This window comes from Prunus mume, linkage group LG2, assembly GCF_029339155.1.
Source record: "Prunus mume cultivar Tortuosa linkage group LG2, ASM2933915v1, whole genome shotgun sequence".
Classification (NCBI taxonomy): domain Eukaryota; kingdom Viridiplantae; phylum Streptophyta; class Magnoliopsida; order Rosales; family Rosaceae; genus Prunus; species Prunus mume.
Window position 1 is genome coordinate 22,988,373 of NC_142699.1, and position 11,850 is coordinate 23,000,222.

Below are 11,850 nucleotides of genomic sequence, written 5' to 3' on the forward strand. Positions count from 1 at the left end.
AACAAAAAAAACGGTTTCTACAAGTTGTGAATTTGCACGTGGTGTGAATTTGGCTTGCTCGGATTTCTCCTGGGATCCAAACCAATATTATACCTACACTAGTAGGTACGTGTTGTGAATCTGTGAGTGACATGGAATGTATAATGTATAACACTACTGGCTCCTGGTGCTGGTGAACTTGGTAATGCTCAACTTTCTACTCTCTTGAGTTGAGCTAATTTACACAGGAATCACTGGACTGGACATATGGAAGACTATGGTTTAGTAGCTGATCCCACATAGTTTGGACAAGGCTTTGTTGTTAATATTGGAGAAAAGAGAAAAGAAAGCATATAACAATGAGGGAAGGAGTGGGCTGTTAGCCCACATACATCTCAACTTGTAACAAACTTCATGCTTGACCAGATTTTAGGGTGCCTTATGGAGAAAACTCATAAGCATTATGCATGTTCCCAGTCCTCTACCAGCAGAAGTAGCTACCTCAAGTGCATCAATGTTCAATACAGTACCACAGAAAAGATAGAAGATAAAACAAATTTCAACAAACCACATCATATCATAAATGGAAGGGATCCACCTGAATGCCCACATAAAGTAATAATATCAACAAGCAAACGATACATTACAGAACAAAGGAAAGAATCAATGGAAACATGCATGCTGGTGGTTTTCCGCTGGATGAGAGCATTCAAAACATTTATCTGAGGTCTGTAAGTTCCTTCTTGTGCCGATCCAGAATCAGCCCTCTTCGAGGCTTCAGAAGCTTCCCTTTCTGCAGCTTCATTAGATGCTCTTCTCTGAGCTTCCAAAGCAGCTCCTTTTGCGTCCTCAGCTCTTTTTGCCTGCATACAGATTTTTTTTTTCACAAACTCAGTGAAAATCTACCTTAAAGTTCCAGCATATGCACCACTTTTACTTTCTTCTTTTCTTTTCTTTTTTTGTTTAATTATATTGGCTAGAGCTATCAAGGTCACCATGGAAACGATGTATGGGAAGTGGGAACCAGTTATGGGGTATCAAAGACAGGATACATGCCTAAAGAGGAATTCAGCATGAATTCAAGCAAAGAAAAATTTTGCATCGCAAATGAGTAGAAATAGTTACCCAGGATTAATTGAGATAGCACAGGTTAGTACTCGAGCATGTAAGACAAATGCAATGGAAAGCATATACAATGAGCAAGTTGGGGTGGAACCCTGGTTACTAACCACGTTACCCAAAGTTCACTGGAACAGCTTTTACTTGAAATGATAAAAAACCTTTCCGACACATCAACAAAGAATATCTAAAGCAGTAACATAATGAGGCCATTGCATGCACACCATATCTAGAAACTTACCAACAAAACAGTAATGACATAAAAAGGCCAAACAAAAAGACCTCAGCTTCTGCTTTAGCTCGTTCTTGTCGAAGTTTTTCTTCTTGCAGAGCTTTTTCCCTTCTTTTAGCATCTTTATAAGCTGCATCAATTCTTATTTTTCTTTCTTCTGTTTGAGATCTGACTTCAAGGTCTCGCTGGACAGCAGTCAAGTGATGTGCTTCTGCTCTGCAGGTGATTTAATAATCGTACTATCAATTAAATTAACCGGCAGAGATATTACTGAAACCAAGAAAGAATAAATGAAAGTTGAATTAAGCATTCAGATTGTAAGTTCTCTCCTTCATGTAAAATTTTATACTATGTCCCATAAAAAAAATTCCAAACAAAGCTGATCACAAGTAAAGTAACAATAATTTGGCCAATGGCCAGAAGAAAAAAATAACAATTTTAGTAACAATATGTAGATAGACATTTAAAAGACGCTCCCACAGGATTTCAGAACAGAACAGAATCAGAAAGCTTAAAGAGTGAGATTAAGACTTGCTTATTATTGTTGTCGGAAAAAAAAAAAATTCAGAATAGATAGTCCACGAATGGAACTTTTCGGAGTAGGATCTTTCAAATAAAAGGTGCCCTAAGAAATGAAACGTTTGATCTTACATATTGCGTTGATATTGAGTATCAAGTTTTCTTTCCATTTCACATCTTTCTTCTCTATATCTCTCAACTCGAAAGATTGCAGAAATAGATTGACTTTCAGTCTTCAGATCTGTCTCTAATGCTGATATTTGGTTCTTGATTTCATCCTGTTAATCAAGCCAGTTAAAACTTTCAATACACCAAGGATGAAACATATCTAATGTAAAATCAACAGTTTATCTCCTTATGTAAGTAGTTGTTGACGCAGAAAAATGGTTCGACACTTTCCCGCGTAACTTAGTGATGTTCGGCCTTCGGTATGCTCGGGCCTCGGTAGAGCGCGTGATCTGCACAATAACAACGCTCGATAAGACCTAGGGCACCGGTGTGATACCGGCCGAGGCTCTCAATGCTTGAGTAAGTACGGATTTAGTATGCAGTTGAACTACAGATCAATAGGCAGGTATGCCGTAAGTTCTGATTACCTATTTTGGGGAATTGTGCTTTTTTATAGACCTTGGGAGGTATGCAAGTTGTGTAGAATTTCGATGTGGGACTGTAGATATTGGTTGTGGGCTTGCCACGTGTCCTAGAGGAGGAGGTGGCCCTAATCGAGGATTCGGTAGGCGAGGTATCGAATGTATCGCCAAGGCTACCATAGGCCCAACCTTGTACATGCGTCCCACCCTCATTGGCGTTCATTTTAGTATAAACAGGAGTCCCCAAGTTCTCTTTCGAGTTTACGGAAGGGGACTTGATATTCTCTTCAGCGGGAAATGCTATCCTACCGCTTCGGTAACTCGGTGGATGAAGGGGCTCAACTTTGGCACTTCCGTGCTCCTTTCCGAAGCGCGCGGGAAGCCGAAGGTTGCGTTGAGTTGATGTGCGATGGGACTGAGGGCGCTTCATCTTCCATGCCCTGCATGCTATCAAGTCATCCACAAGATGAGTGCCACGTGGCGTGTGCACTCATTAGGTGCGGCGCATTAATGGGCCGTTTGGTTTTTCGAGGCGTACCATTGCAAACTCGCCCTATAAATAAGGGTGACTCTGGAAGAAAGGATCACTTTGCATTTGTGAGAAGCAAGAGCTCTGTTGAGGTGATTTCTGGCGACTGCAAACGGTAATCAAGGTGATTTCGGCGTAGCAAACAAAGCAATCGAGGTACCGTTCGGCACTTTCATTTCACTCCTTATTTAATATTGCTATTCGTCGTACGTCCTTACTTGGCATGAACTAGACTGATCATAGGGTTCCGTTCGGTAGTCTAGTTGTCATAGGTAGTGATGTAAGGATGGTAGCCTGGTCTTCTGCATGGCCCTTAGTTTCCTTTTTCATGTTTTTGTAGATGTCCGATAGCGAGTCACTGTTCGAGAGTGAGCCCAATGCTTTCGAGGGGGAGTCATCGGACGATCTGCTCGATTCATAGTGAGGCCGTAGGCCCCGTTGCCAAGGACGGAGAAGATACCGATGTCGAAATACTCGGTGAAGGCCCGAGCTTGCGTTCCCACTCACGGCATCGGGAAGGGCTCATGACCCGGCAGCCTACGCCGTTGGCTGTGATCTACCGTGACGGTAGGCATTTCGGCTTAGATCGACCGTGAGTCGGCATTGGTCGCGAGAAGGCCTTCACATCTGGTGGGAAGCGCTAATGAACCGTCTCCCGTCAGGTATCGGTAGTCTTCCTACCAACCTAGTGCCGATAGGGTGCCAAATGAGCATCATGTCAGTGTAGACTACTTAGAGCCAAATAAGATCACCGAACGGGAGATAGCCAAATACAGAGCTATCTACCGAGATAAGTACCTAATCCGGATTGGTAAGGATGAGATCCGACACATACCAGAATCCTCGGCAAGCCGAAGGACGCGATGTCGTTTTCTTCACCGATGTCCTTCTCCAAGAGTTCGGTTGCCGCCGCGGGCGGTGCTGAGAATATTGGCACAGATCGGCTATGCGCGAGTCAATACAACCCTACACGGGTGGCTAATAGGGGTAATCGCTGCGTCATTGCCGAGAGGAGAACCTTCTATGAATAGTTCTCCTACCTCTACGGCATTACTAAGTCTAAAGTACCCGATCGTGGTGGCGGGTTCGGGCCAATTGCTTGAAGGCTTACGAGCGCGCCATTTTGTCGGCCGTCCGACCTCTCGGAAGTCGTGGAGGAATCGGCGGGTGCTCTTTACGCGTGAGTCACCGTCGGGACAACCTGCCCACTTCGACATCCCGCCACCTTCAAATAGCGGTAGGTTGGCCTTGCCGTTGGTAAGTAAATTACCGTTCTTTCTCGTAAGATCTCAGATTGTGTTTCTTTTGTAAGCAAATTGAAGCAGAGTCCCTCGCATGTCCGAGATTCGTGATTGATAGGGTGAGGCCGAAGGTCCACTGCCGTCGAGAGGGTGTACCTAGTTTCTCTTCTCCGCGAACTTGGTTAAAGCTAGACTTGCTAATCCTGCCAAAAGTAAGTGGACCCGTCCTCGTCATTCATATATTGCCCATGCCTTATCGATCTTTTCTCTCGTGCGGTAAGAGAGAAGTGCTGAGTGAGAAGAATGAGCGAATCCTCAGCGGCCGATGATGGGCCTGCAAGGGAAAAGGCAAACGCAGCGAGGCGCGCGGATCCGTCGGAGGGCTTGGTCGGAAGATCAAACCCTTGCCGATCACCTCATCTGACTCAGCCGGGGCGACATCTGCTGGCTGCGTGTCGGTGCTAGGATCGGTGTTAAGGGTTGGCGGATGTGAGGCACATTGTGAATCAACGACATTTGTTGCATTTCTTCACTAGGCGCTCGCATCTTGGTGCATGGTCGGCGAATACCTTTGTGGAAAACCTTGTATGCCGATCGGGACCCAGTGGTCACCACATACGCCACTATGTATCTCCCAAAGGACGTAGTCCCCTGCCTCTGTGGTGAGGCATTTGATCTGACGTGGTGTAGCCTCGTTTATACAGACATCGTTGATGTGTGTATCTTGCCGATCAAGAGTATAAGCTTGCATGCTTTAGACTTGTCTTAGGGAAGGGTATCGTTCGTTAGGTATGTGTAGATTGGGGACATCCATGTGCTCTCGTAGTCACGGTACATACTTGGTTATCGTGCTTGGCTGAGACAATATTTCTACTGGCACCTTCCTCCCAATTTTGTCGTTTATTGCCGAGGCTAATCGAGCTAGAGCATCGGGTACGCCTGGAATTTTTTAAGGAGTTGGTGGGCTGCCGATAGGTAGATGGACATGGAGGCATCCTTTTCCGCGAAGTATGCCGTTATTTAATTCACTATTAGTTGGGAGTCACCGTGAATCGGTTTGTTTTATGCGCTCATGCTCTTGGCTAGCCAAAGGCGGCCAAGAGAGCCTCATCTCGCTTGTTGTTGGAGGTTCCGAAGTTGAATTGGAGGGCATACTGACCTTGGCTCCATCAGGGTAGTCAACACGGACCAGCCCCACAACCTTGTTGGTTTGCGAGCCATCGACATGCAGAATCCACACAGGGGATGGAAGGATCAAGGTGCTTGCATTCGGCCTTTACGGTTTCCACGGCTGCTGGAGCCGGGCTGGTTTCGATAGTGCGAAGGTGTGAGCTCGAAATGAAGTTGGCGGCGGCTGACCTTTCTCCGCAGCCTCAATTTAGATGTCAATTGCCCATTTGATGAATCGGTGGGGGCATTTCGCTTTTGAAGCACCCGCAAAGCGGTTGATTGTCAAAATCGTGATCTCGTGCTTGGAAGTATAGGCGGAGCCTTCATGCTAAGACAACGAGGGCTAGTACTAGCTTGCTCAGGGGATACGAAGCTCTGTAGTAGCTCTACCTTCTCGGCTTATCAACACAAGGTGCAAAGGCGTTGATACTGAAAGGTAGAAAGAGAACTTCTCAGAAGTGGTTTTGACAATAACGTGCTTTGCTCATGTAGTTCTTTAGGTTTTGAAATGCCTTATCGCATTCGGCAGTCCATGCAATATGTTGTTTGCCCCCTTTCAAAGCCCTAAAGAGCGATCGCATTTATCAAGAGCCTTGGAAATGAAGCGTGTCAAAGCGACACGTCGATAAGGCTTTGAATGTCCTTTTGTGTTTTTGGCCTCTCCATGTCGATTATGGCCTTGATCTTCTCAGGATTTGCTTCGATCCCCCTCTGATTGATCATAAAGCCGAGAAACTTACCCGAAGAAACACCGAAGGTGCACTTCATTAGTTCAATCTCATTCGGTAGTCCTTCAATATACCGGACATAAGGGCCAAGTTCTCTAGATGCCCCCCTGTTGTTCGGCTCTTCACCATCATATCGTCGACATACACCTCCATGATGTTGTCGATGTGTTTAGCGAAAATTCGGTTCACCGTCCTTTGGTATGTTGCCCCGCATTTTCAAGCGAATGGCATGACATTGTAGTAGTACTGAGCCCCGTCCGTGATGAATATCGTATGTTCGCTATCGGCGAGTGCATGAAAATCTGGTTGTATCGAATAAGCGTCCATGAATCGACAACTTCGTGACGGCGATTCGCAGAGCCGGGTTGATCTGGGCAATGGGAAGCTATCCTGACAGGCCTTGTTGGTCGGTATATTCTCGACATTCACTATCCGCTTTGGCCTTCAGAACCATGGCCGAATTTGCAAGCCAAGCGGTGCGTAGCTTCCCGAGCAAAGCGATGGCTTTAAGCTTGTCAGCCGTGCGCGTATGGCTTCGCACTGCCGTTCGCATCATCTGAGCAGGCTTACTGTCGCGGGTTTATGGCGGGGAGATCTTGAGCTTGTGGTCGATGACCTCGGGATATCTGGGCATATCATCATAAGACAAGCAAACACCTCGGCATGGTGTCGCAAGAAGTCTATAAACTGCGTCCGGAGGTGGGGGTTGAGTGTGGTGCCGATCTTTACACATTGGTCGACACTCTTCGCTCGACCTCATGCTTTCAATTCTTCTAACAGGAGGTTGCGCTACCAGCGTTGGGGTTTCCTCTCTAGGGTCGTCTATTGGCCTGTTACTCAATAGCCTGCACAGCATAAGCTTCCATCGGAGGTTTGCAAGCTACCGATTTTAAAGCGATAGCACGTCCGTATCTTGAGTTGGTCTTCGATAACGCCAGATTACATGTGTAGGGAACTTCATCAACAACATGTGGGGACAGGTGAGCTTTGATTCGGTAAGTGCCGCTCGTCCGATGATGACATTGTATCTTTGTCGATCCCACGATGAGAATGGTCGTATATCATTGTTTTATGAGGGGCAACGCGAAGCGATGGGCAAGCCGACACGCCGGCCGGTGGACGAGTCCGGAGAAACTAAGTAAAGGTGTTATCGGCCGATTGACCATCGTAGGCAATTCCCAATCCTCTGAGGCGTCAAAAATCACATTCACCGAGCTTCGGTGTTGATAAGTACCTTCCGACATCGTCGTCGGTGATTTCACGAATGATCATCGAGTCATCGAGGTAAATGATCCCTTCTTCCTTCTTTTCGCAAACGTGATGTACTCCACCTACCTTTGGAACCTTGCGATGCGGTGGCGTCTATGTCGAACACGAGGTAGTCGCGCCCGTCTTGCTTTACCGATCGGTTAGATGATGCGCAGGGGGCCTCAGCGATAGTCTTGATCATGATTATCTGCCGATGTGCATTCGGACGGCGGCTGCGGTGGTCGGCTATGTACTAATCCAATTTCCCCTCTCGAATTAGTCGTTCGACGATCTTCCTCGACTTATGCGCCTCTGGTGTTGTGGCTGTTATCTTGGTGGTATCGCGGAATTTGCTTGTATCCGATTGTCCTGCCGATTAGGCTTTGGTCATTTGGCTAGGGTATTATCTCGTGCTCATTCATCAAGACCGCCTCGTAAGTTGTATTCAACAGTAGTGAAGACTTCCGGCGCACGGTCGTGATTCGACAGCGCCACGGTAGTCATTGCGACCGTATTTTCCTCGTCCTTCCTTAGAGCCACCCTGCCGATTGTCACGGTCGTCCTTCCGTTTGTGTCCCGCCGAGGGTTCATCATTTCTCCTAGGGGCATACGGTGATTCTTGCCCAGGGTAGATTTTTGAGGCTAGTTCCTCTTGCCGAGCCGAAGGCTTGGACTTTGAGTTGAAATATTCAGCCTCGGCGTGAATTGCCGCTTGCTTCATTAATTCATCATATGTGAGCCACGTTGTTGCTGTGCACGAGATCTGAAAGTGAGAGGACCGAAAGCCATTCTTGAAGAAGCGCCGTAAGCTGCTCATCATGCGTTTTGGACACCTCGGTATTCATGGTGAAGCGTCTGCGTATTCCCATAGGGGCTCGTCTTCTCTGCCGAATCGTGTAAAGATCATCGGCGGAAGGATAGATGGTCCGTCTAGATCATAAAGTGATTGAGAAAATCTGTTTGATTCGTCAAAGGAGTCCCACCGTTTCCGGTTCCCAATCAGTAAAAACCAATTCAAAGCCGCCTATAAGCGCTTGACGAAATAGTAGGCATTGCCCTTCGTCATTGAGCCCTTGCATCCTATTGCGATTGGAATGAGTGAAGATGTGTTAAGGGTCTTCCACCCCAATGTGTAGAATGGTACACGTAGAGGTTGTATGTTTCTAAGCCGCCGTGAGCGCTTGATACACTTAGTAAATGGTCCTGGCGAAGCTTTCCCAGTCCGGTTCTCTGATAGCGAACTCAGCAATCGTTTTCCATCTTCTGGACTTTCTAGAAGAGAAGTCGGACGACGGATCTTGGCTTGGGATTTCCTTTAAACTATAGTCTTCTAAACGTTTTTGGGGGCTTACGGGCCTGGCCTCCTAGTACCTTGTTGGCGTTGCAGAACGGTAGGTAGAGCTAGTCTTGGAAGGGACATACTCGGAATCGACTCTTTGGTGGATTGTAAACCAGCCTTCCGAATCGGTGACTTATTTCCCGGGCTTTCAACCGGTGAGTCTCGGAGTTTTGCGTTGATCGATCGGAGATCTCGCCATTTGGCCTCCTTGTCGTTGATCCGATGTCGGCAATCGACATAAACTTTCTTGGTATATGCGGCTGGTCAGAGGTGCGGAACTACTGGCTTGGAGGGCCGGTAGCCGCCTTTGCCCCCTCTTACCTTTCTTGTGTCGACTAGAGTCTGCGGGCTCAGGCGATTAGGTTGTTTGAATGGTTTGCGTTTGCCGATTGAGCGATTCTTGCCGGGTTTCGTCTACTTTGGCGAAAGAGCGTTGGTACTAAAGTGCTCCCCATGTATTTTGGAGAAATATGGGTCGATTTTCTATCGTTTCCACAGACGGCGTAGCTGTTGTGTGACGCAAAATGGTTTGACACTTTCCCACGTAACTTAGTGATGTTGGGCCTTCGGTATGCTCTGGGCCTCGGTAGAGTGCGTGATCTGCAAGATAACAAACGCTCGGTAAGACCTAGGGCACTAGTGTGATACCGGCCGAAGGCTCTCCGATGCTTGAGGAAGTACGGATTTAGTAAAGTTGAACTACAGATCAATAGGCAGTATGCCGTAAGTTCTGATTACCTCCATTTTGGGGAATTGTGCTTCTTTTATAGACCTTGGGAGGTGTGCAAGTTGTGTAGAATTTCGATGTGGAACTGTAGACATTGATTGTGGGCTTGCCACGTGTCCTAGAGGAGGAGGTGGCCCTAATCGAGGGATTCGGTAGGCGAGGTGCCGAATGTATGTGCCGAAGGCTACCATAGGCCCAACCTTGTACATGCGTCCGATTCTCATTGGCCGTTCGTTTTGGTATAAACAGTAGTAATGTAAAATCAACACACACACATCTTTAATGTAAAATCAACAGTTTATCTCCTTATGCAAGTAGTAATGCAAAATCAACAGTTGATCTCCTTATGTTAGTAGTAACCAAAACACATCTCTAATGTAAAATCAACAGTTTATCTCCTTGTGTAAGTAGTAACCAAACAAGTTTTGGACAAGGGGATAGCTCGAACAAACTACTTTACCACACACACACAGACACACAGACACACACACACACACACACACACACACATCTCTAATGTAAAATCAACAGTTTATCTCCTTATGTAAGTAGTAATGTAAAATCAACAGTTTGTCTCCTTATGTAAGTAGCAACCAAAACAAGTTTTGGACAAGGGGATAGCCCGAACAAACTACTTTCCCATGATTCAACCTTCTCCATTAGGCAAGGTTGGGCTTCAAGAGACGAGTCATCACTATCACTAAAAGATAGAAATGAAACCATATATCATATTGTTAAATATGGATGAAAACAAAGTAAATTTACTATAACATTGTGGCAAAAACTTTAATAAATAGCCAGAAAGACAAGGAAAAATACATAATATCTTAAATGGGTTATGTCATACTTAGACTATATGATCAAGTTCAAATCTAGATAAGTGAAGATAAAGGAAGATCAAAAAATAAGGGTAGATGTCAAAAAAGGCTTCTATATGAAAAAACAAAAGTGGGGAATTTAATTGCATACCTGAGATAAAGATCATCAAAATTAAACCATTTAACTACCACAGAATTTTGATCATGAGCCTTCTCATCTTCACTGTCAATGTTGTCCATCTTATCTTCGAAGACACCCATAACAAATGGGCTAGCAGAAGTCCTCCCATTGCTCTTTGAATCGGAGATATCTCTAAACAAAGTTGCAAATGGTAAAGCTCAGAAAAGGCAAAATCTCAAACACACAGAGGCACAAATGCATACATACAGTGGTTTTTCTTTAGTAAAAGGCACTGAAACCTTAGAAGGGCTGTTGATCTTTCTTTCCAGTTCATCTATCTCCGAGAGTAGAGCTTCGAAGCTCCAATCAGGCTCAGGGTCAAGTGCAATTCCATCGACTTTTTGGGGACAACTCGAAGGGCTTGCCTTGTTAACGAGCAGGTTACCGTTGTAATGTACCGCTTCCTTTATCTTGGCATCATCTTTACTATTGATCAAAGCAAAACGGCACTGACAACTAATAATCATAATGGCGCTCGCCTATTCCTCTCTCTGATCTACGACCACCCTCTCTTTCTATCGAGCTCTCTCAAACACAAGTACAGATAAGGCATGCGAAGCTCCAACTTAAAAGCTCCCCTAAATGCATAAATCCCCACAAACAATCGCGAATAAATTGTAACATAAAAATCCAAAGATTAAAATACTTCGTAGAGAATAAACTTTGTGACTTTGAACTGTGAGATTACAAAATTAACCTGAAGAGTAATTTGAATTGAACCAACGATCGGAAATGGCTGGTCTTGAGATGGAGATGCGGCTAGAACCCGCGAACTATCTCTTCGAACTTGAGGTTGCAGAAACTCAGTTCGAGCGTTCGCATTTGTCTTTGACACTCTAAAATAACAACTTTCATAGTGGCGTTGAGTTTAGGACCGTTGGAGAAAGAAGCCAAATTTTCTAGGGTCCTCTCTCTTCTCTGCGGTCAACTTACGCGACATAAACAGATATTGACCCCTTAACTTTTGCAAAAATATCAATATCCTCCATATAGAGTGTTACTTTTGCAATGACCCCCCTACACGGTGAACCTAAAACTGGGCCCTTGGTGATATGCAATGTAAGCGTGGGCCTGATCCATACTATATTGTACGGGCTTCATTGGGCCTCAACCCATACATTGTATACCATATTTACTCAATAATTTGATAAAATATCAATTTTTATTGGGCTTCATTGGGCCTCAACCCAACATCAATTTTTATTATATAATTAATAAAATATCAAAAAAAATTATAAAATAAAAATAAAAACTGAAGACAATTTAAGCTCATTGTTGGTTTGGTTTATATGTTGGGATCGTGTACCTGCCTACGTGTAACATAAAGACAATACAATCGGCAAATGACATACATGATTGCATTTTCTTCATACCACAACAAAATCCCTATAAATTAAAATGCAAATCTCATTCCAACACAGTCATTCTTC

The 11,850-nt window shown here is 45.2% G+C and overlaps 1 protein-coding gene across 3 annotated transcripts; it reads right to left on the reverse strand.

The window, feature by feature from the left end:
- Window positions 1-536: 536 nt before the first annotated feature.
- Window positions 537-11,269, reverse strand: LOC103321937 (uncharacterized). Of its 3 annotated transcripts, XM_089044729.1 has the most exons (5): window positions 11,118-11,269; window positions 10,628-10,998; window positions 10,391-10,552; window positions 1,340-1,546; window positions 537-842 (listed from the first exon to the last, which is right to left on the reverse strand). In XM_089044729.1, exons 2-5 carry the CDS (start codon window positions 10,885-10,887, stop codon window positions 698-700), a joined length of 774 nt encoding a protein of 257 aa, XP_088900855.1. In that variant the 5' UTR covers window positions 10,888-10,998; window positions 11,118-11,269; the 3' UTR covers window positions 537-697. The 3 variants fall into 3 exon arrangements, 2 of the variants coding, with proteins under 2 accessions (XP_088900855.1, XP_088900854.1); XM_089044728.1 differs by having other exon boundaries at window positions 10,628-11,269; XR_016123643.1 differs by lacking the exons at window positions 10,391-10,552; window positions 10,628-10,998; window positions 11,118-11,269 and adding an exon at window positions 1,982-2,263.
- Between the last annotated feature and the right edge of the window lie 581 nt (window positions 11,270-11,850).

Coding starts and splice junctions, on each gene's coding strand:
- LOC103321937 (XM_089044729.1), bottom strand. CDS start 10,887: ATGATTATTAGTTGTCAGTGCCGTTTTGCTTTGATCAATAGTAAAGAT. Junction 1,547..10,390: donor TTTGATGATCTTTATCTCAG/GTATGCAATTAA, acceptor AATCACCTGCAG/AGCAGAAGCACATCACTTGA. Junction 843..1,339: donor ATGTCATTACTGTTTTGTTG/GTAAGTTTCTAG, acceptor ATCTGTATGCAG/GCAAAAAGAGCTGAGGACGC.